The following is a 24,693-nucleotide window of genomic DNA, read 5'->3' as shown; positions in this document are numbered from 1 at the left end:
CTCTACTCCAGTTATGAATATTAAATGTGATTTATTTTTATAATAAAGCATTTATCTTTAATATAGCCTTGTTCCGATACATTAAGTCAATTTATGGATGAAAAACAAATTTTCTGAAAGAGGCTTTATATGGGGAGCTAGGGCCAAATATGGACCAAGCCCAATAAAGTTTTGTGAATGTATTTATATTTATATAATATTTATTTGTGCTGAATTCCATTGCGATATTTGTGTTTATAAGATAATTTTGGGCATTCAAGTTATTTTCTGATGGGGGCTTTGTATGGGAGCTATGGTCAAATGAGGCCCGATCTTTATGAAATTTGGAAAGGTCATCAAGACTCGTATAAAACTTAGTTGTGCCCTTTTTATCGATATACCGGTATGTGTAACATAATTATGAGCTAAGAAGCCCTTTTCGGGGGGTTCTGTTGTATGGGGGCTAGGTGAAATAATGGACCGATTTTAACCATTTTCAATCGCCCTTGGACCAAAAAAAAACGTGTGTGCCAAATTTCATCCAATTATCTTGAAAATTGTGACCTGCACCTTGCGCACAAGGTTTACATGGACGGACGGACATAGCTTAATCGACTCAGAAAACGATTCTAAGCCGATTGGTATACTTTAAGGTGGGTATAGGGCGATTATTTTTGTATGTTACAAACATCAGCACAAACCCAATATACCCTCCCCACTAAAGTGGTGTAGGGTATAAAAATAGGAAATTCACATAGAAATTCTAACAAAGATATCGACCTCAAATTAGGAGTTTGGATATTTTTAGATTTTTATTATGATTGGAATATAAAATTATTATTTAAATTTATTATTTAAATATGTATATATATATATATATATATATATATATATATATATATATATATATATATATATATATATATATATATATATGATTTTTTCATCTGCCTCTCTATACGCCGGTATATGCATTAGAGGCAAGTACTTACCACACTCGCTAAAAATTAATAATTAAATAAGTACTTACAAATAAAGAGTTGTTTTGTTTTAAAATAAAAAATTTGCTCCTTTTTATTTTATTCCAAACTCACTCATTTTCAAGAAGTAATTTTAATGTTAATTTTTTTGGAAGTTATTTGGAAGTGAAAATGTAGTATTATAGAATATTAACATAAATATATATATATATATATGTATATAAGGAGCAAATTTTTTATTTTAAAACAAAACAACTCTTTATTTGTAAGTACTTATTTAATTATTAATTTTTAGCGAGTGTGGTAAGTACTTGCCTCTAATGCATATACCGGCGTATAGAGAGGCAGATGAAAAAATCAGCACTACACACACACTATTGTCTTTGTTTCAATGAAATTGCACTTCTTTTCATGGAAAATGTTTGTTGATAAAACATTTTATTTATTTATTTATTTCCCGATGTTCAGAAACTCATCTTTCTGGACGTAATTCCTAAGAATTTTCCAATCAGTGTTCGTAAGATATTTTGATCTAATTTCGACGAAAGGCTGATAATGACAAAGAAAGTGTTCCAGAGGTCCACTGTCCTCACCTGAATCCGCACAAGCAATTTTGTATAGTTGTGCCTGTAATCATGTGTGTCCACTCAAAATAAGTACCATCATACTAACATCAGACTTGCTCATTTTGAAGAGGCTTCTCGTCCTGTTAGGGCCACGCCATAGAATCCAGATTATTGAAGAATAAGTTAGAATTTGTCTAATCATGCTTTATAAATCCAATGTGTTATAATAGGACTAAGGCCCCATTTCGTGCCTATGGTTCTCCTACATAGCGCCTAGTACATATGTATGTGCCTTGTTATTACTATCATCTATGTGGTATCTCCATTTTAATTTATGTTCAAGGATTACGCTTTAGTACTTAAATCTGTCGTTCACAGGTATCTTCTGCACAGGAAACAGGGTTCAGATTTCAGTCATTGCCGGTATTTAATACAAGACTAGCATATAATGTAGTGGACTACATTCATTTTGAATCCAAAAAGTTATTTTGATTCTGAATTCAGGGATAAAAATACCAACTCCTCTCCTTTTTGGAACCGTCCGTGTACTTTCGATGTTGCCAAAGCCGTTTATCCTCTCCCTTTAGAATCGATGGTTTGCATATTTTTCTTGTGGCTTCATTTAAGGAGTCTTTCTGTTGATATCTGCTGTATCAAATATATCCGGCAATGTTTGAAGACAATTTAGGTTTCGTCTCAGCTCCTCCCATTTTGTGTTTCTTCTGTTTGGAATGTGAGATTTCCTACTACTATTAGCATCAAAAGAGAAATTGTTCAATCCTAGTCTGTCATTTTGCAAGTTCGCCAATATTGCAAGTTCGCCAATTTTCCCGAACGTTTTCTCCAAAATGTTCTGATGAATAGTAAAGTTCTTCGTGAAAAATTTGAAGAATCAAGTTCTATTAGTTTCCTAGATAAACGAAATTTTGTATTTAATTCACATGGGAGGTGCCAAGCACCCATTGAAAGTCCGCCCGTTATTCTCAAAATGTTCACATGAATATCAATGTTCTTTATGTAAAATTTGAAGATTCTAGCTCTAATAGTTTCTCAGATATACGAATTTTTCTATTTAATTTATATGGGGGCTCCAAGCCCCCCAGATGAAAATTCGCAATATTTTTTACAAAATGTTCAAATGAATATTAAAGTTCTTCGTGCAAAATTTGAAGAATTTAGTTCTATTAGTTTTCCATATAAACAAATTTTTGTAATTAATTCGTCCGCCAATTTATAACCCAAAATGTTTACATGGATGTTAAAGTTCTTCGTGCAAAATTTTAAGATTCTAGTTATAATAGTTTCCAAGATAAACGAATTTGGGTATTAAATTTCTATGGGAGGTGCCACGCCTTCTGCTGCTAGCCCGCCTTCTTTTTATCCTAAATAATCATATTGACTCTAAAGTGGCTCCGACAAAATTTGAGGACTCTAACTCTTACATTATCTCAGATATACTGATTTAATATTTTGTTAATATGTGCGTGGCTCCTCGGCCAATTTGAAAATATAACCTCTTCCAGATATACAGGAATACACTATGCAAATTTCAAGAAAATCGATTCAGCCGTTTAATAGTCTATAAACTTCAAATATACAAACATACAAACACACATTCATTTTTATATATATAGAGATGAATGTAAGTAAGCTTACTTGTTGAGACGAAAGTTTTTGCCGAACAATTTTTACAGTGATATATCAATTTATCAATTTTTTAAATCATTGAAATATAACCATATACGAACACCACTACGTGATAAAAGACCCGTGTCTCCCAGTTTTGCCCAATGTCGTGCACTTTTTTATGAGCCCTAAAGATTTGAAGCCTCGTTGTCATCTATTAGAAAAACTCCTCCAAACAATTGTCTGAAGTTGTAGCAGTAGTATTTGTTTTGTTTTGTAGTCATACGTTTTTAAAACTATTGCTACTTATAAAAAAACTAAATCGCAAAATATAGCAGTAGTAACAAAACAGTAGCAGTAGAAATTGTTATAAGTAAAACTACAAATGGAGTAGTAGCTTAAAAATATAAATAGTTTTATTGCTAATTTTGATAAGTAGCAATAGAAATCTTTGCTACTAGTTGATCGTTCTATTGCTACCAAATTATTGAGGTAGCAATAGAATAAAATAAAAAACTTCGACAGCCAAAAATAAACTAACAAATAAACATATGCCAACGGGAAAAAAGTTCAGTATAGGGGCCTTACTAAAGGCATTATTCTATAGACAAAAGTACATCCAGCCGCAATGCAAAAGCGTTTCTATTTTACATGTTTACTTAAAAAGGCCTGTAGATGGTCTTCCGTTGAAAGTGTATTGGAAGATATTCCGTTGAAGGCTTTTTAAAAGATCATTAGTCGAAGGATTTGTAAATATTATTTAAATACTAAAAACTATACTTCTGCTCTTAAAATTTTTATTTTTTGTTACATCTATAACTACTGCTACCAAAATCTAAAGGTAATTACGTTACTACAGCTACTTGTAGTTTAAATACTGCTATGTATATGAAGTAAGTATTCGACTGCTACATTGAAACATTTAAATACCAATGACAGTACTACTGCTATTAAAATAGCATTTGTGCTACTTCTAAAACTACTGCTACCAAAATCAGCTAGCTTTAGAACAATTTTACTAGAAAAGTAGTTTTATTTTCATTACTAATGCTACTTGTAGTCTAGTTATTTAAACACTGGTTTTACATAGCACTGCACAGTGGGGCAGAATCGAAATTTTTTGGAAATAAATCTGGCATTTCTAAACGGCTGATCCGATCGGGATAAAATTTGGCGTGAGCGTAGCCAAGGAGTTTAAGTTTTGAAGATGAACCCTGCAGATGCCCCAGGGACGGCGCTGTGGCGGCTCAAAGTAGGGTACCTACGACATGTAAAATTTTTAAACTCGTGCCATTTTTTCACCCAAATACAAAGATTTTTATATTTTCTGAAAGCGCTCGACGAGATCTTGAAAAAGCATGCTTGGACATACTACTTATCTCTTATAATATCCGAGTTATAGGCATTTAAAAATTTAGTGATACAAAATTTACCATACCTTGGTCCTCCTTTTTTTGAATACCGGGCGTAATTTTGGACCAAATGGACAAAATGGTTTCTTGTTAGTTAGACAACAAAATTTTCAATAATATACAAAAATTTCAGATCAATATCATTTACAGATCCAAAAATATACGTTTTTTAATTTAAAAATTCAAAAAATTTTAGATTTTTGCCGTTTTTTTTTTTGCCAAAAATGTGTCTTAACTCTTTTACTAATAAAATAAAATTTTCTTTAAGAACATATAACAATTTTATAGTTTTCTAAAAGGTATCTTTACGCAGAACGCTTTGGCGTAAAAAACTTGTCCTATTTTTTGAAAATGTTGCCACTGCGTCCTTCCGAATATGACCTATTTTTTATCAAAACTTCAACTTTGGGCGACATGTTCTAAAATCCCAAAGCTGGGATCAGAAAACTGAAAGTAGTTTTGGAAACCTCAATATGTTTTCTATTTACTCCAAAAGTATTTTCCCAGCCCTGAAAGAAATGTGGACCCTATGGGCAAAAAAGTAAAAAATCCCATTTTTGGGATTTTCATTCCTATTTTTGGGAATTGCGGGATGCCCTTTTTTTTGCATTTTCTTATTTGAAATGACAAATTTAACAAGCGTTGAAAATTTCATTGAGTTTTGTTCATAAATAAAGACTTTGTCATATATTACATATTTGTTTAATTTCTAAAACTATGATTTATATCAAAATTTTAATAGGGTCGCAGATAGCTACAACAATTTAGTCCATATTTATCCCTTAATATCATTTTTTAGTTAGATATGGAAATTCTCGACCCTTTACAAAAAATTTCAAGCCAATATCTCAACTACATTCAAAAATATGTTCATTTAAACCTGTGTCCTTTAATTTCATCTTTTTCATATTTTAGTATTAAGTATGACAGAACATACATTTGGTGTTGAATAAAGTATGTGGACAATTTTTAAAAATTATTTAGTTAATTATTTTATTAAAGACTATAACATTGTATATACAATAAAAAAATTATAATTTTATTATGAGCCACGCACAACAACACCTAAATCACCCCACACAAACTACCTTTCCCGCCCACCGAAATATAAAACACAATTTAATACAATATCATCAGTTAGTATAATAGCTTTTTTATTTGAACTGTTTATCTTAAACATAATACAATTAATTCTTACAAGTTAATTCCTAACACTACTTATTTTCTATAAAATAATCTGTCATATCGGTATACATATCCAGAAGGTAATATAAGTCCTTTAAATCTTCCTTGTTTTGAGATGATAGAGTTTCATCTTCTCAGAAGATAGAAGTAAACTATTAAAAATATATTCATTCTGTGATTGCCTGGAGCATTTTCTTGAGCTGAATAGTTGAACATGCTTAAAATCTCGATTCCTCGCTTCCTGGGCTTCTTCTGTTAACTCTCCAAGTGGAAGAATATTCGATTCAATTATTATTATGCTATGTGTAAAAAGTAATCCAAAAATCGTATTCTGGCATGAAGTGGTGAAATTCCGAAAGACAGGACTTCTTCATTAATACTTCTGCTTTTGTTTATATTTGAGAATTGCGACTTTTTCTCATTACATATTGAGCATCTCCAGAAGGAAGAAGTTTCTGTTATGGCATTGCTGACCTTTCCATCAATCATTGTTAAGCTTAGCTGATATGATACGTTAATATTCCTTTATTTTTATGCAAATGGGCTCATCTTTTAAATATTCCACTAAATATTTTGTTGTTTTCTTTGACTCCTTTATATATTCAAATCCAATGGGTCTACAAAAATTTTTTGAACCCGGAGTTGTATTGATCCATATATCTTCAAATGAATTTCCGATGCTTGACGATGATGGATTAAGGGAATATGAACGAATTCGTAATGGCACTAATGATGACATAAATACACTTTTGTAGTCTGCTAATGTCCGACTTCCACAAGCTTGTTTGTATTCTGGAAGTGCTGATAAACCGCCACATCCCCACTTACACATTAAGACAACATCACAGTTATGAATTTTCCTTAGTTGGTCTTCTGAAAAGTCTGACACAATTCTTGATGCTGTGTTTTCGAGCAAAGATGATATATCAATACAAGCTTCCACATCATTAACAGCAATAGGTGATGGTAGGATAGTTTGCTTTTTTTTCCTGGATCGCCTTGTATGATGGTAATATATTGTGTCCTTTTTTATGCAGAGCTTTCCTTAATATTTGGTACTTATTTCGACTGAGACCCAGTTCCAACATAAGCGCTATTGCTTCCTCTTCAGTAAAATTTGATTGTGATGTTGGAGTATACTTTCCACAATTCGCTTAAGTCGTTTTGGTGATGCATTAGGAAGAATAGTTGCAATATGTACGGCATCCATAGGTTGGTTTTCCTTTTTCAGCATTTCGTTAAATGTATCAGCAATTTCCTCATTTGAGATTGAAAAAAGTTTTTGTGTGACCCCCTTTTTTTTGACCTTGAAAATAAGTCTTCGTATGACTTGCAAGGCGCTCCTGTTGATGTGTTGTAAGTTGAGATTTCCGTAGCAGTTTTCATCCAACTACAAAATTTTAATCGAAATTTCTTTTGATTTCCATCCACAGACTTACTTTTTACATCAAAAAGTTTTAAATTTTTGATATGCCTGTTTTGTCTACTTTTCTACTATAAGTAGTTTTTATATAATTTGAAATGTCTTCAATTCTTTCTGGCCCTTTTGAAGATACACTCCATAAAACGGAACACAACTCTTCGTACTTTAATGTAATCTTCATTGTAGATTTATTAAATATGGTACTTAAAATCTGAGAAGTTTACTTATATACCAATTCTTGTCATTTCCGATACAGGTATTCCAAAGTAAAAAATTACGAATTGTCTACCTATTAACATTTACGACTATATTACTATAACCTGTAATTCAGTCATTGATATTTCTTATTAGTGAATGAATCGAAATTATCATTACCTGTAAACTTTTATCTAGATGATCATAAACGAAACAGAACGAAATGATCTGTCGAAAAAATTTAGGTAAAAAATAGTTATAAATGTCTGAAAGTTTAAGCATAATAGGACCTTTCAATTATAAGGATAAGCAAACAAATAGAAAATAGGTAAATATAAGATTTAAATATGTTCTGTCATATTTAATACTAAAATATGAAAAATATGAAATTAAAGGATACAGGTTTAAATGAACATATTTTTTAATGTAATTGAGATATTGGCTTGAAAATTTTTGTAAAGAATCGAGAATTTCCATATCTAACTAAAAAAAGATATTAAGGGATAAATATGGACTAAATTGTTGTAGCTATCTGCGACCCTATTAAAATTTTGATATAAATCATAGTTTTAGAAATTTAACAAATATGTAATATATGACAAAATCTTTATTTATGAACAAAACTCAATGAAATTTCAAATTTTCAAAAAAAAAAATTTAAAAGTTCAAAGGGCATCCCGCAATTCTCAAAAATAGGAATGAAAATCCCAAAAATGGGATTTTTTACTTTTTTGCCCATAGGGTCCACATTTCTTTCAGGGCTGGAAAAATACTTTTGGAGTAAATAGAAAACATATTGAGGTTTCCAAAACTGCTTTCAGTTTTCTGATCCCAGCTTTGGGATTTTAGAACATGTCGCCCAAAGTTGAAGTTTTGATAAAAAATAGGTCATATTCGGAAGGACGCAGTGGCAACATTTTCAAAAAATAGGACAAGTTTTTTACGCCAAAGCGTTCTGCGTAAAGATACCTTTTAGAAAACTATAAAATTGTTATATGTTCTTAAAGAAAATTTTATTTTATTAGTAAAAGAGTTAAGACACATTTTTGGCAAAAAAATGGCAAAAATCTAAAATTTTTAGAATTTTTAAATTAAAAAACGTATATTTTTGGATATGTAAATGATATTGATCTGAAATTTTTTGGTATGGTAAATTTTGTATCACTAAATTTTTAAATGCCTATAACTTGGATATTATAAGAGATAAGTAGTATGTCCAAGCATGTTTTTTCAAGATCTCGTCGACCGCTTTCAGAAAATATATTTGTATTTGGATGAAAAACAAAAAAATGGCACGAGTTTAAAAATTTTACATGTCGTAGGTACCCTACTTTGAGCCGCCACAGCGCCGTCCCTGGGGCATCTGCAGGGTTCATCTTCAAAACTTAAACTCGAATACTCCTTGGCTACGCTCACGCCAAATTTTATCCCGATCGGATCAGCCGTTTAGAAATGCCAGATTTATTTCCAAAAAATTTCATTTCTGCCCCACTGTGCACTGCTCTTATTAATGATACCTTTACGTATACGTGTTAACGATTTATTGATATTACAAATATTAAGTATACGCCTAAAATAGAGAAGCACTTGAAATATTTTTAACGCTTAAAAAATCGAAATTTTTAAAATTTTTTATTTTAAAGATGAAGTTTTTTGATTTTATATGTTCACAGTTTTTGTTCTTTATGACATGTGCTACAACTTTACCTCGGAGTGTAAATCAAAATTCCAAACGGTTTGCAAGATATGAGCCTGAGAAAATGTTCACTTTTTTTTGCAAAATTGACACCGAGGCTTAAAATCTTTGTGAATGACTTTGGGCAAAACTGGAAGACACGCGTTTTTTTTTTTTTTTTTTTGATTTATCATGTAATGGTTATGGTATGTAAAACAACTCTTATAGAAACCAAAATCTATCGACCAAATTTTGTGACAATTGGTCCAGAAGTGTCCCTGCCTTCCATATAAGGTTCCCTTCAAAAAAATTACTCTAACGCTCATTCCTGACTTAAAATATCTAGCAATGAAATTCGTCACAAACAAGTTGTATAGCAACCTAAATTGCTCCATCAAATATAATGAGAATTGCTTTATAATTGACCCATTCCGACATATAAGCCTCCCTTAAGAGAAAGGTTTTAACTGAGTGATAAATACTATCATAAACATACAACATAGATTAAGCAATAAATTAAATAAATTTGTATTTTTTCCAGTTATCGAATATGACGGGAGACTCTAATATAAATTGCACTAACATATTACAAAACTCAGACAATTTAACTCCAATACATACAGTAATTAATAATTCGCTTTCCGAGGATGCAAATGTAACGCATGTACAGAAAGAAGCACTTGAAGGTAAATATTAGATGATATTTTATGAGTGTCGTATCGACACTTGTTTAAAATGTCGATTCTCGTCTGATTTATGCTAGTATTGTAGTAAATGAACGATATATGTATCTATGTAATTGCATTTTTAGATGTGGTAGCAAAATTTTCAAAAACAATTGAACCCATGTTCATGAGACTTACAAAAGAGGTGGCTTCATTGCGCCAAGAGGTAATTTGCTTAAGGGACGAACTAAAGAAGGGGAAATCTTCAACTAAGTTAGTGATGCCTGATCATCCTTTTAAAGTAATGGACGATTTTTTAAATTTTGAAAAACAATTACAATGTGACAAAAACTTTTCGGATTCTTTTGTAGGTTAAATTAAAAAAAAGCCTTATCCTTATTTGTTTATTATGATAATAATAATTTTTGTGGTTTTCGCAGGGAAAAGAGCTGCTAACGGTAGCAAAGTCTCCTAACTTTACCAAAAACTGTTGGCGGAAATTATTAGTAGACGAACTAGCGGAAAAGCTATGCTGGACAGGAACAGAGGATAAAAAGAGTGTTCGGAGCCTGAGTACATCAAAAATCATAAGAAGTAAAAAATTAAATACATAGTTATGTATGTATATATAGTTATCATTTATTATTTTTTTAATTTGGTAGATGCTGCCATTTCTATTGGATTGGGCGAGGATGAGTACATAAAATGTACAAAATCATTTTTCCAATTTGCCAAACATAGGCAAATATGCAGAATTAAATATAAGGAAAAGCCAAAAGTTATAAAAAAATAAAATAATACAAAAAGATTAAAAATAAAAGATATCATTCTTGAAGAATGTAATTAAAAACAAAACTAAAATCTTCGGGACCGCAAAAGTTAGCTTTCAAAATTCATACCACAGATATTAATGAAAGCATAGTCCCACGACAACATCGTACCAAAAACAAAATAATGGTGCTTTCCATTATTTTGTTTTTATTTACTTTTTGGTTATATTAAGTAGTAGCGCTCTGAACCTTTAAGAAAAATATTAAAAAAAAAATCAATTTTAAAAGTGGAACTTTAGAATCCCATTTCTCTATGAGCAAAGTCTTAGATAACATATGTATGTGTATACCCATACAAAAGTTACAAAGATGTACATACATATATTAATCAGTGGTGCAAGTGATAACGGAGTGGTTTAGGTCAGGGGTCGGCAAACTTTTGAGTTGGATGAGCCAAAATTTACAGTTTACAAAACATATGTTTTAAAAGAGCCACAAAATTTTTGTTTATTAAAACTTTACAAATCATCATATGAAATCCAAAGTTATAAAAAAATCAAAATCGACTTTTTGATTGATTATGACGCACCGTATCAAAATACATGTTCCTACTAAATTTTACACTCCCACAATTAAAATCATCGTCCCTATCAAAGAAATTCTAAAAGGTTATGTTCTAAAATTACCTTAAAATTCATGAAAATTTTAAAATTCTTTTAAATTTTAAACTTCGAAACTGTGAAATGTTATAAGTCAAATAAAACAAAAATGGCACTTTTAGCGAATCCTTGTAATATAAAGATTATTTTAACAGTTTTAGAATTTTTTCAAAAGAAAAATTTTAATTTCCGAAAATCTTAATGAAAACTTATGATTTTTTCGGCCTATTTGGCCAACAAAACCTGATTTGAATTTAGTTGAAAATGTTAAAACTTACTATTTTTAATGTAATTTACGCCCTTTTGGGTTTCAGAAAAAAACAAATTTTCAAGGGCATAAGTTTCATATCTCCGTAAGCAAAACGGTTTTTTGCTTCTCCTAAAAAATTTGTTCAATGTAACTTAGGACTTTTTGGATTTCATATGACAAAATACTTTATGAATTCACTTCAAAAACATAATTTTTGATTTAATTATCTACAGGACATTATGCAAGGAATCTTTCTTATAGATTTTTGACTACAAATACTTTTTGAATTTTTATGTGTCATTCGAATGCATTTTTTAAACACTCGTTATATAAAAATATAGAAGTTTATTAGAGTAGGGCGACAGTGCTATAATTTAAAAGGCTTTTCGAAGCATATCAGGAAATGTAAAAATAACGAAAATTGATGACGCAGATAATACAGCATAAAGTAATATATTAATTTGGCGGCAATAAAGATAAAGTTTTTTTTATGCATACAGAAATTATATTGTGATGTATTGCGGACATCGAAACATATTTTACCAACCCCAATATAAGGTCCTTTTCAGAAAATGACTAACGATCATAATTGACTTAACAGTACCAATATTTCAACGAAATTCAAAATAAACAACTTTTATAAGAACCAATATCTATGTATCTTCCAAATTTGATTTTAACGCTCATAACTGTCTTAATAATAGCTGTATTATGACGAAATTCAACACAAACAAGATCAAAAATCTCTTTACCAAATTTGGTGACTATCGACTCATAATTGATCCTACCACTATATAAGATCACCACTAGAAAATTACCCTATCGCTCTTAAGTGTTCTAATAAGAGCAGTAAGCGACGAAATTTGACACAAACAAGTTTTATAAGAACAAAATTTCTCGACCAAATTTTAAGACGATCCGAACATAATTGACCAATCCCCTTTTATGAGGTCTACTTCGGAAAATGACTCTAACAAGTATTATAGGAAGAAAAATCTCTCTCCAAAATTTTTTAATGATCAGTTCATTGTTGACCATACCCGCATATAAATTCTTCTTCAGAAAATGACTTTAACGCTCATAACAGGCTTAATAATACCAGCATAGTTGTGAAATTCGTCATAAACAAATTTATAGAAACAAAAATATCTGTACCAAATTCTGTAAGGATGGGTCCATAATACGCTTTCTGGTCCCTTATTTATAGTCAAAAATGTATGTCGAAAATATAAAAATATTTTTATATCTTTTTATATATCACTGTAAAACGTTTCTAAAACATGCAATATTTAAATATTGAGGTTTTCAAATAGACCAAGTTTTTAATATTTAACTGTATCCAAACTCTCCACATTATTAATTAATTAATTACAATACTTTCAATTTCCAAAAAATATGTTTTAATTCGAAAAACATGAAAATTTCGGAATGTATGATCAGGATTTACATCTTATCTCCGTAGGAACGCTCATGATGCCCCATTCGTTTATAGTAAACTTTTCAATTAAAAATTTAAAGAATTAAACATTTTCTTACAATACTCCCTTATACATGGAACAAATTCAGTGGGAGAGATAGGTTTGCATGGCTTTACAAAGTTTGGATCACAACTTGTTGTTTAAAGTTTCACAAACGACTCTAAACTTTCAATTGTTAGTTGGCTTTAAACCTAACTCTATCAACTGGCTTTTAAACTTTGACAATTTTCCACAACCCAAGCTTTACTTTTTAAATTGATCAAATGCATTTCTAGAGATCCAGTACCATTTCCAAATGGCACAAGGGTAAATAAAAGCAAGGAAATGACTGAAAACTAATTGTTTTGTTTTCGTTCTTTCTCGCCCAAAAAGAATTTGCTTTATTTTGCTTACGTACACAACGATTAAACAAAGATGAAAAGTTGTGTATATTGTAGAAACGTTTGCGAATTGTTTTGTTAATTTTAACAAACACTGCTCGTTAATCAAATCCGAAAGATTATAAAATATATAAATATTTTTTTATAAAATAAGAATGTGTTTATGAAACTAAAGAGCCAGAGCTCCACATCCAAAGAGCCGCCTTTGGCTCGCGAGCCGTAGTTTGCCGACCCCTGGTTTAGGTGCATGATTTTAACATTACACTATGATTAGAGTTGGGGTTCGGGAAATCCCGTCCGGGAATTCTCGGGAAAAGTTTGCAATTTTTTTTAATCATTCCCGGGAAAACGGGAAATTTTGTACTTATAGTAATGTTACTATTTTCAAGATTCTATTTCTTTTAGTTTTTCATTTATAAAAAATTATTTTTTTCTTTATGTGGGAGGTGGCACTCCCATTATTTTTGGTCCTCCCATTTTTTCTAAATATTTGTATTGACTTGCTGTTATATTTTCCCAAATATTTGAAATTTAATCTTTAATTGACATGAGTGGTCCCACGACCACTACTTCTTGTCCGCCCACTTTTTCAAAATATTCATACGAATTTCTGACTTTTCCTTACAAAATTTGGGAACCCCAACTGTTATGATTTCTTAGTTATGCGAATTTTTGCTTTTACATTGTATGGACGTGCCACTTTCCGCCCACTTCTTATTTGATGACAAAAGTGGGCTATAACGTTTTCCAGATATACAGAGAAGGTTTATATGCAAAAAATATAACAGCTTATATTTTCTTATATTGACGACTTTCATTATATATCATTAAATAGATATTTTTTGCCACGGACTCTTTAAACTGTAAATTAAATAAAAATTGTTTAGGCAAAAACCGGCAGCTAGTTTTGAAAGCATTTTAAAGCTACATACTCATAGAAGACAACAATATAAAAACCAGGGCTTAAGTCAGATTAATTCCCATTTAACATTCAAACTGAATTTAGATATTGAGCAAAACATTCACATTTAAAACAGACCTGTACATAATAAAAATAGAAACATCAATTTTTACTCATACCCTTGTTGTATTAATTACACCAAATTTTTTTCTTTTTACTTTTCATATTATTTTTTTACAATTAATTTACTTGCTCTATTAAATGTCTACTGAAATATTCATACTTTAGCAAAAAATATATTTTTGGAATTTGAAGCTATGTTGCAATGCTTGTGTAGCTATTCCAAGAAAACAAAAATTAGCGATATGAGCTATGGACACTTGACAACATATTACCATACAAAAACAAGTAAGAAATTATAGTCGGGCGTGGAGGCTTTATATGGGGGCTAGGGGCAAATATGGACCAAGCCCGATAAAATTTTGTGAATATATTTATATTGACATAATATTTTATTTTACTGAATTTCATCGCGATATTTGTGTTTATAAGCTAATTTGGGACATTCAAGTAATTTTCTGAAGGGGACTTTGTATGGGAGCTAGGGTCAAATGTGGCCCGATCTTTATGAAATTTGGCAGGGTCATCAAGACTTCTATAAAACTTAGTTGTGCCGTATTTTATCGATATATCTGTATATTTAACATAATTATGAGCTCAGAAGCCCTTTTCGGGAGGTTCTGTTGTATGGGGGCTAGGTGAAATAATGGACCGATTTTAACCATTTTCAATAGGCTACGTTCTTAGGCCAAATAAAACGTGCGTGCCAAATTTCATCCAATTATCTTGAAAATTGCTACCTGTACCTTGCGCACAAGGTTTACATGGACAGCCAGCCAGACGGACGGACGGACGGACATAGCTTAATCGACACAGAAAACGATTCTAAGCCGATTGGTATACTTTAAGGTGGGTCTAGGACGAATATTTTTGTATGTTACAAACATCAGCACAAATCCAATATACCCTCCCCACTAAAGTGGTGTAGGGTATAAATAGCTCTCGAAATATTTCAAAAATTACTTTTGTCCGGCTAGAGAAAATAGTTTAGATATCGCTAAATTTATAAAAAAAAGTTGTCGGTTTTTGTTAAAAATGTTGTTATTATAGTTATAAATTAAGTTTTATATAAATTTCCGGTATTCCCGAGAATTCCGGGAAATGAATTTTTTCATCCCGTTTCCCGGGAAATTTAAAAGACCGAGAATTACTAAAATCTAACTATGATTCAAGAGACCACTTTTTTTGTCCAAAACTATTTATTTTTATGTTTCATCTTAACAATTTTTATAAATGCAGTTGTTTCCATCAACATTAAATTACTCTTAGGACCAATCTTTAGGTGAAAGATTAGCGATTAAATTAAAATTAATCCTCGAAAGATGTTTTTGAGTACTCAATTAGTTAATTTTGTTTGCAAGTTTAAGCGCCCAATGGAGGTGGTTTAATCTTAAGCAGGAAATGCAAAAGTGTAAACAGCTGATGCAAAAAAATTAATAAAATTTTTATAAATATAAACATTAAAATGTTCTATTTATTGATTAGTATAAATTATGGACACTTCAAAATACATTTTGTTGTTTTTAATTTAAGTTTTCATTAATATTCATATTAAATTTACAATTGTCTTCTTCTTTTTTATAAAATATGCATTGTTTTGATAACAAACAGTGAAGTTTTCTGTTGTTTTGTATGGCAACACTGCGAAGTTTAATCTTGTACTCAAAAACATCAAAGGGGATTAACATAAGATTAAATTTATTTTTAGATTAACTAATCTGATTATTAATTGGCATATGATTACCATCTCAAAAACCCGCTCTAAGAGCCACAAAGTTAATTTTTCAATTATTTCAAAACAATTAGCCTTAAATTGGAGATGAGTAATTTATTACAAAATTTAATTTACTACGATCAACCTGACACTTAAAGAATATAAAATGAAAGAAATTATTTCCTCTTTTTTCAAGACCTCCGAACATGGAATACATTGGGAAGATCTAGAATTAAATGATGCCATTTCAACACAATCGTCATCTACTTTTAATGACGATATTAACGATGATAGCCAAAATGTTTCATATGATAAAACTGGACTAACTGAAACAATTATAAAGTATTATAAAAATTATCCAGTATTATGGCAGACAAATCGAAATCAACAAACAAATATTAGAAAATGCCAGGAAGCCTTAAAGGAAATAACAAAATTAGTAAATAAAGAAATGCATTTACATTTAAAATATATTCAAATAAAAGGAAAGGTTAACAAGTTAAGAAGCCAATTTCGTAAGGAACATGAACAATTTATAGAAGTTTCTGAAGAAATCAATAAAAACTGTAATGAAAGTGACATGGATTGTGAAGACTTTTCGGCCAATCCTACTAGTAAATCATGGCTATATGAAAAGATGAGTTTTCTTAAAGACTACATAAATGATGGAAGGAAACGAAATAAGAAAGTAAGTATGTTGAATAATAATCTACTGATGTACCCACCGAAAATGAAAGCTTGGTTCATTCTAAGATACCATTTCTGAAAGTTTTTGTCCTGGATCAATATTTGGTGAGCTGCGTCAAAGGATAAAAAGGTCCTTTTTCAGGTACATTTTATGCATTTTTGATGTTATGTGAAATTTTAATGAATGAAAAGCTTTTGATATTACGCGTATAATTAAATACACACTATGTATTTATCAATTAATTAGCTAACGCAAGATCTAGTAGAAAATGAGTTTTGAAAAACTAAAATAAAATTTTAACTAAATTGCATAGTTTCAATTATTTACATTAAAAAATTTTAATAAATGTTTGTTACTACAAGCGTTTTTCACAGAGTTTTTTAAATCATAAAACCTCTAAAAGGACCTTTTTATCCTTTGATCTAGCTCACCAAATATTGGCGTCAGGACAAATAAATTGAGAAATGTTATCTCAGAATAAACCAAATTTTCATTATATTCTTTTTATAAACAATTTTTATTAGAAATTGATATTTAAATTTATATTTTTTTTATTTTTCAAACAAGTTTTCCACATCAACGGATTTAAATGTTCATACACGTCATCACACAGGCGAAAAGCCATATTTTTGTGATATTTGTGGACAATCATTTCGTACATGGTCTTATTTTGATTCTCATCGAAGGCGCCACGAAAAGAATCCGAAGCATAAATGTTCGTTTTGTTCGAAGGGGTTTTATGAACGGAATAAATTAAATCAACATATGAAATCGCACATGAATATACGTGATAAGATATGCGATGATTGTGGCAAATCTTTTACCTGTTCGAAATATTTGAAACAGCATCAATTAACTCATGCGGAAAAGAAAAAATATTCTTGCAAAATTTGTGATAAGGAATATTCCCAACGTGGACGTTTAAGTAATCACATCAAATCACATGATACAATATCGAATGAATCGATTTTTGATGATATTTGTTAATAATTTTAATATTTGTAAAATGTGTTATTTTGGTTAATATATTATTGGGATAAAGATAATTGTGGCTTTAAATATCATAATGTAAACTATAGATCGGTCGATATTATTTTGGTAAAAACGATATCTATCTATCTATCTATCTATCTATCTATCTATCTATCTATCTATCTATCTATCTATCTATCTATCTTTCTATCTATCTATCTATCTATCTATCTATCTATCTTTCTATCTATCTATCTATCTATCTATCTATCTATCTATCTATCTATCTATCTATCTATCTATCTATCTATCTATCTATCTATCTATCTATCTATCTATCTATCTATCTATCTATCTATCTTTATATCTATCTATCTATCTATCTATCTATCTATCTATCTATCTATCTATCTATCTATCTATCTATCTATCTATCTATCTATCTATCTACCTATCACATTTATGATGCAACATTCGGATGTATTGAATCCGTTGTCGAACAGATGGGACCCTCCATCATAGAAATTGTTTATTATAATGTGACCCTCATTTAGGATTTACATCTATCTATCTATCTTTATATTTATCTATCTATCTACCTATCACATTTATGATGCAACATTCGGATGTATTGACTCCGTTGTCGAACAAATGGGACCCTCCTTCATAGAAATTGTTTATTATAATGTGACACTCATTTAGGATTTACAATCATTTGCACTTTGTGAAGCTAGCTTTCCACAAAATAATATTTCTATTACTGGCTAAACATTTACATTATGAATGAAAACTACTGTTTTATAATTTTACTTTAAATCTACTATGCTTTAAATTATTTATTTTTATTTTAATTTTTATCTTCGACTTCAATTCTGCTGCCATGCGTTCGCATATGTTGTAATACACCAATTTTTAGCTTAAATGTTTTCCCGCACAATTTACATGCATGATTTCTTGCATCCTCATGAGTGACTGCGTGGGTCTTTAATGCTTTGCTAGTAATAAATCCCTTACCACACAATTGGCAAATGTGCTGTCTTATGTTCATATGCGAATTCATATGATCTTCATATGTTTTTTTGGAATAATATCCTTTAGAGCAAATACTACATATATGAGAATATCGCTTTAAATGACGTCTTCTGTGTCTATTTAAACATTGTACTTGGCGATATGAGGCACCACATATTTCACAACAATATGGCCTATCGCCAGTGTGTGTTAACATGTGTAATCTAAGAACTCCATATGCGACGAATTTCTTATCGCATATACTGCAAGCAAATTCCAGATCCTCAAAATGTCGTTTAGCATGAACGGTATACGATTGAATTGTTTTAAACTCTTTATTGCACTGAGAACAAGTTAATTGGGCCGTTTCGTCATGGGTAGCTTTATGGAATTTAAACAATAAAGGTTTCGTTAAAACCCGTTTACATTGAGTGCAGTTGAATGGCCCTTCATGATCATACAAAAACTGCAGCTGCTCATAGAACTCTTCTGTGTGTTTTTTTGTTTTTGCATTCTTTTTTCTAAGGCGTTTTTCTTTCGAAAAATAATGATGTATGTTACGAAGATATTCTTCCAACACAGTAATACTAATTTTAATATTCATATTCATTTCTAAACTCTTCAACATTTCGATATGAGCTGCATGTCTTTTATTTGAACATATAAATTCAATTAGATTTGAGTTCCAAAGATGTGGAAATTCTCTGTATATTTGTATAATTTGAATTACTTGTTCATTTGTTAAATCGGGTAAGTCGGCATCTAATTTCTGTAGTTTTATTTCTTGTTGAGGTCTTAAGAAATATAAATCATCAAAAAACCAAGAACGTGCATAGTTCTTGGCTTTTGAATGACTTTCTTCTTCTTCGTAACGACGTAGCCTTTTGAAATCTGTTCGGTGTTTTAGATAAATGTAAGCGATAATATCGGACACCTCCTTCCATGATAATGTCATATTTAGTTTATTATTCAATTCTTTAGTAATTTCTTCTAGAGTTGCCTGTCTTTTGTCTTTGAGACGATAAAATGGTAAATCTTTGTTCCACAGGTTTGGTTTATTTTTATAGAGTTCAATCAAAATTTTCATATTTGGTTTGGATTTAATAAATTGCTGAACCGAAGGTAGCATTACACTTTTTCTTTTCTTATTAGTTGATGTTTTAGTTGATTTAGTTCTTGTTATCTGTAATAAAAAATATAAAAGTTAATTTTTAATTCATAAACTGAAGATGTAAAGTATACAGTTAGTTGAACTTACTTCTTCATCATCGGTTTCAGAATCCTCTGTTTGGAAGTCTTCATCTGAGTCACATGAATTATCTTCAAAGTCTTCATCGTCCTCTATGTTATTGCTGTTATATTTTCCACCATCGTGGGAACTGTCTTCATTAACTTCATCTTTAATGCCAACTAGAGGGTCATCCTGAATTATTAATAGAATTTTTCTTTCAATCAGATTAGTAGCATTATTTTTTAAGTAGGTATTTTAGAATGAACTAAATTTTATCGAAGCCGGTTGTTAATAGTAAAACCAAATGCTTAATTTCCCCATTAAAATTATTTAACAAATCATATACACACAAACATATGTAAATAAACAGAAGTGTTTATTCATTAACTTACCACTTCCATAATTATGGTCTCAACTTTTATTAAAGGATTATCAAAATGACCCTCCTCATCCGCTTCCTCTTCATCGGTGGCAACTTTAATTTCAACCTTTTCACATAATGCTGTAACACCTTTACAATGCTCTTGGACATGTATTATGAATGACTCCAAAATGAAATTGATTTTATCACATTGATAACATTTTAGAACAAATGGATATTGTTTATTTGGTAAAGGGGATTTAAGAATCTCTCCACATTTTATATAGCCAGCAAAATCCTGAATATTTAAAACTTTTGTTGCCATTTTCTAAGAATATTTTTATTATATCTTTATACTGTTAATAACATTTAGAAAAAAATGAAAACAAAAAATTGACTAGATACACACAAACATATAAGAGAAAGAAGTTGATGGAAAAAAGTTGTCGGCGCAAAGACAAAATATTAGCAGCGGCTCAAAATTTTTTGTTTGATTTTGTTTTCGAAAAAAATTCAAATTTTTAAAGAATATAAATTTTGAGTTTTGATTTTAAGGGATTAAAAATAAATGATGTTGAGTTGATCATTTACCGGTCAGGAAACTGATAGTTTTGTACAGGATATCTTGCAAACGTCAGTCATTCAAATTGATGTTATGTTTTTTGCATAAATATTTATGAATCAAATGAGATAGCTTTTCACCAACGTCTAAATAGAGAATATATAAAATGTGGACAAAAACAAACATTGGCAGTTGAAAACCACCTTAATGAATACCATATATATGTACATATGTATGTATATATTTAAGCGTTGCCATTTACAGCAAAATGTTTAACAGACCAAACTCTGAATCGATAATAATAAGATCCGCTATTGTCACCTGAAACGCAAACGACCTTAACTAACCAAAAATTCAAAATTGTTGTTGATTCTAATGTATTGTATCAAAACAAATGTTCACGCCAAAAATTGGACTCCTCGAAAAAAAACAAAAGAGCCTATCTACAAAAACATTAAAATACCTATAGGTATATGGTAAAAATGCGATTTATCCATTTTTATATACTATCATAACAAATGTTAGGTTTCACAATTAAACAATTTGTTTATTGAATAAAAATAAATCGCGCTGATAGAAACAAACTTTTCAACTTAAATTTTTTTTTTTTTTTTTTGATTTTTTATTCATCCTTTATTAATTGGTTTATTTACAATATATACAAAATTTTGAGATTTTATCAATTAGATATTACAGCAAATAACATAATGGAATTATAATAAATAAATAATTTTTGGATATTTGATACATTTAAAGGCAAAAACAGGGAGAAAACCTTTATTTGAATGGAAAAGAAAGTCAAACATGTACAGAAAATATGTAGTTTTATGAATAGGCTATTTTTAAAAATAGTCTTTCATAAAATTACGATTTTCAGTTTGATGATTCAATATTAATTCAAATAAGTGGCCTACATTCTCGAATCAGTGGATACGAGGAATTTTCAACTTTTTCGAAATATTTATTATTTAGTCTTGTTATAAAATCAAATATTTTTTCATATTTAGTTTCCTGTACAGCAATTCTGTAATTTTTTAATTTTAACTACCGATATCGTAAAGTAACGAAAAATATCGGTTGCATTAACGAATGTTCTATTCTCTAATTTAAGTTAACGAATATTATCGTTAGAATATTTTAACGATAAATATCGGTACAAATGTGAGAATGTCAAAGTTGTATAAAAAATAAATAAAATTATTAAAAAAAGTTTATGCATAAAAATGGAAAAAAAAGAGTAAGTATTAAATTATAAGCGAAAATTTTGTGTAATTTAATAATTTTTCCTTAGGAAGAAAACACGAGGCCCTCGAGCCACAGCAGCACAACATGCCGCACTTCTTTCTTTCCTGGAAAATGAAAAAGGTTTGGCTGAAGGCAAATTTGCTGCCTTGCATGGTAAGGAAATGGCAAGGAAGAAATGGGAAGATTTGGCCAATGAAATAAACAAAATTCCAGGTGCATTTAAAAGTGCTGACCAATGGCAAATTGTAAGTATTTTTACCATAACTTTACAAATTATTTATTTGTTATTTAAATTCTAGGTTTGGAGGGACATGAAATCAAAAGCTTCCTCAAAATTTAAAATTTTAAAAAGAGAGAGAGCAAAGACTGGAAATAAACCCCTATCAGAAGATTTCCTTTCACCCTTGGAAGAGAGAATAGTAGGGATTGTCGGTTGGGAATACATGATGGGGAATGAAAGTGTTCCAGACAGTTTTGATACCACTGTGGTAAGTTAATTATGAATACGATTTAAATTAATATACACTTATATTGCGTTCTACAATATATACAACAGTTAAATGAAGAAATCACGATCACTGGACAAGAGGAAAATTTTACAGAAACAGTAGAATTTGAATGTGAAGCAAGTATTTCAGAAGTTCCCACTACATCGAACTGCGGAAACGGAAATAAAAGTGAAATACCAAAAAAGCGCCAAAAAAGGGAGTGTTCTATTAAAGAAGAGTTTTTACAAATTGCAAAAACTCAGGCTGATGCAATGATGGTGAGTGTCTACAGTGTCTGATTATATATTAGGTCTACTGAAGATGTAGGGTACATATAGTTGGACTTGACTGATTAAACTTACTTGTTAATATACATAAATAATTTATAACTTTTTTATCATTTTCAGAATTTAGCAAATGCGCAAAAAGAAACGGCAAAAGCTTTAAATAAAATATCGGATAGTTTCGTCGTTCTAAACGAGATTTTGGCCTCTTATAAGAGAATGAAAATTGTACTTTCAAATATAGAAGAAAGCGTCAAATTAAATAACTTTGTTTTTAAACCTTAATTGTATTTATTGTTTTTATTTTGCCTTTTTTATTGTTTAAATTTAAAATAAAATCTTAATTTTTATTAAAAATGTTTATGAATAATTTATTTAGTAGCTATTTATTAAATAATTAACTAAAGTATTGTTCAATAATTTGGTTTTGAATGCGTCTTGCTACTGAAAGTAGTGATTGGTTTTGTTCTAGGGATTCGTCTTGACTTTGAAAATGTACTTCATCATTAAACTCATTAGATGAGAAGTTGTTATTCTGACGTTTAATGTTATGCAGTACTGTACAAGCATTTACTATTTTCCCGGCAAAAGCAGGTTTGTATTGTAGAGTTCTGTGCCTTGAAAGACATCTCCATGTTGCTTTTATAACACCAAAAGCCCTTTCGATGCAGTTACGAGTTTTACAAAGCGCTTCATTATATCTAAATCTTGGTGTACCGGGAGTTTCCTCTGGCAAAGGAGTCATAAGCCAAGGCTCTAAAGGATATCCCATATCACCTGAAGTATGTAATTATAGATAGTTCCTTTATGTTTATACGTATTTGTATATACATAAATATTATCATATAATTGACCTATTAAAAACGTTCTTTACTCTCCACTATTGAATGTCCTTTCCAGTAAAGTTCGTACAGGACTTGAGCTCCATATATATGCATCATGTCTGGAGCCTGAGTACTGTGCATTCACATTTAATATTTTTAAGTATGGATCACAAATCTAAAAGTAATGCATAATTTATATTTTAAGTCTGTAAAATACCAATTTCCATTCATATTATACCATTTGCACATTTAAAGAATGGTAACCATGGTGGTTAACGTAAGCTCCTTCGTTGTTTGGAGGAGCAAGAATAGCAACGTGAGAACAATCAATAGCACCAATACAGCCGTCAAAGGGATATGAACTGTTTCGAAATTGTTCTTTAACACTGTTCCTTTCATACGTTGTTATCGGGAACTTGACCCATTGCTTCAATAACACATCATTGATTGCATCAGTAACTCTATGTAAAGAACGACTAACTGAGGGTTGGCTTATAGAAATGCCCCACTGTTCACCCACAGGCCTTTGAAAACATCCCGTTGCATAAAAGCGAATTGCAGAAAGAATCTTAAAAAGCTGTCTTATTTACTTATTGGTAATTTTAAAGATGAATTGTCTACCTGTTTTTCCGGGGAAATTCCAGTAATCCTATTACAAGTGAATCTGTGTTGTATTGAATCAATAATGTCATGCATTTTACTTTTATCTATCCTATAGAGCAATACAAATTCGCGATCACTCAAATCAAATGGATTTTCCATATTTCGAAGTATTCTTCGTTCTTGAGTCCGAATATGATGTTGAAAATGATCTTCCAAATACATACCAATATATTCAAATGCCATTTTTGTGCAATTTTGTAATATTAAATAATTTATTTAAATTATTCTTCTATTTGATCAATAAAACAATGTTAGCAATTGATAAAAAGTTTTATATTTTATTGAAAGTTACCTTTTTTGTTAAATTTATCTATAGAATTAACAACATTATAAATATCGTTATGTTTTAACAAGAACTATTTGTTAGTCGTTAGCTTATCGAAGGT

At 30.2% G+C, this 24,693-nt stretch overlaps 3 protein-coding genes and 1 pseudogene across 5 annotated transcripts in view; 2 read left to right on the top strand and 2 right to left on the bottom strand.

Moving 5' to 3' along the window:
* Positions 1-17,795, top strand: part of LOC119601737 (zinc finger protein 177-like) — a 29,107-nt gene extending 11,312 nt beyond the window's left edge. The window contains exons 3-8 of one of the 3 annotated variants that reach the window (XM_037952874.1): positions 9,583-9,727; positions 9,853-10,073; positions 10,147-10,300; positions 10,369-10,484; positions 16,175-16,666; positions 17,234-17,771. In XM_037952874.1, coding sequence (XP_037808802.1) covers positions 9,583-9,727; positions 9,853-10,073; positions 10,147-10,300; positions 10,369-10,484; positions 16,175-16,666; positions 17,234-17,653 — 1,548 coding nt within the window. In that variant the 3' untranslated portion in view covers positions 17,654-17,771. Of the gene's footprint in view, positions 1-9,582; positions 9,728-9,852; positions 10,074-10,146; positions 10,301-10,368; positions 10,485-16,174; positions 16,667-17,233 lie in introns of those variants that run through there. The other 2 variants (XM_037952875.1, XR_005231265.1) reach the window with 2 other exon arrangements.
* Positions 17,796-18,463: 668 nt separating this feature from the next.
* On the bottom strand, positions 18,464-20,662 carry LOC119601759 (myoneurin-like). The gene is made up of 3 exons (XM_037952900.1): positions 20,273-20,662; positions 19,908-20,072; positions 18,464-19,832 (listed from the first exon to the last, which is right to left on the bottom strand). The coding sequence occupies exons 1-3, from the start codon at positions 20,564-20,566 to the stop codon at positions 18,486-18,488; spliced, it is 1,806 nt and encodes a 601-aa protein (XP_037808828.1). The 5' UTR covers positions 20,567-20,662; the 3' UTR covers positions 18,464-18,485.
* A 1,308-nt stretch (positions 20,663-21,970) lies between these two features.
* LOC119601750 lies at positions 21,971-23,105 on the top strand. The gene is made up of 5 exons (XM_037952890.1): positions 21,971-21,978; positions 22,095-22,293; positions 22,348-22,536; positions 22,605-22,814; positions 22,944-23,105. Exons 1-5 carry the CDS (start codon positions 21,971-21,973, stop codon positions 23,103-23,105), a joined length of 768 nt encoding a protein of 255 aa, XP_037808818.1.
* Positions 23,106-23,217: 112 nt separating this feature from the next.
* LOC119601749 lies at positions 23,218-24,490 on the bottom strand (annotated as a pseudogene).
* Between the last annotated feature and the right edge of the window lie 203 nt (positions 24,491-24,693).

Source organism: Lucilia sericata, unplaced genomic scaffold (assembly GCF_015586225.1).
Source record: "Lucilia sericata isolate MDLA Ls3-8-SP2 unplaced genomic scaffold, ASM1558622v1 Contig000187F_arrow, whole genome shotgun sequence".
Taxonomy (NCBI): Eukaryota; Metazoa; Arthropoda; class Insecta; order Diptera; family Calliphoridae; genus Lucilia; species Lucilia sericata.
This window is presented reverse-complemented; position numbering and strand designations above follow the sequence as displayed.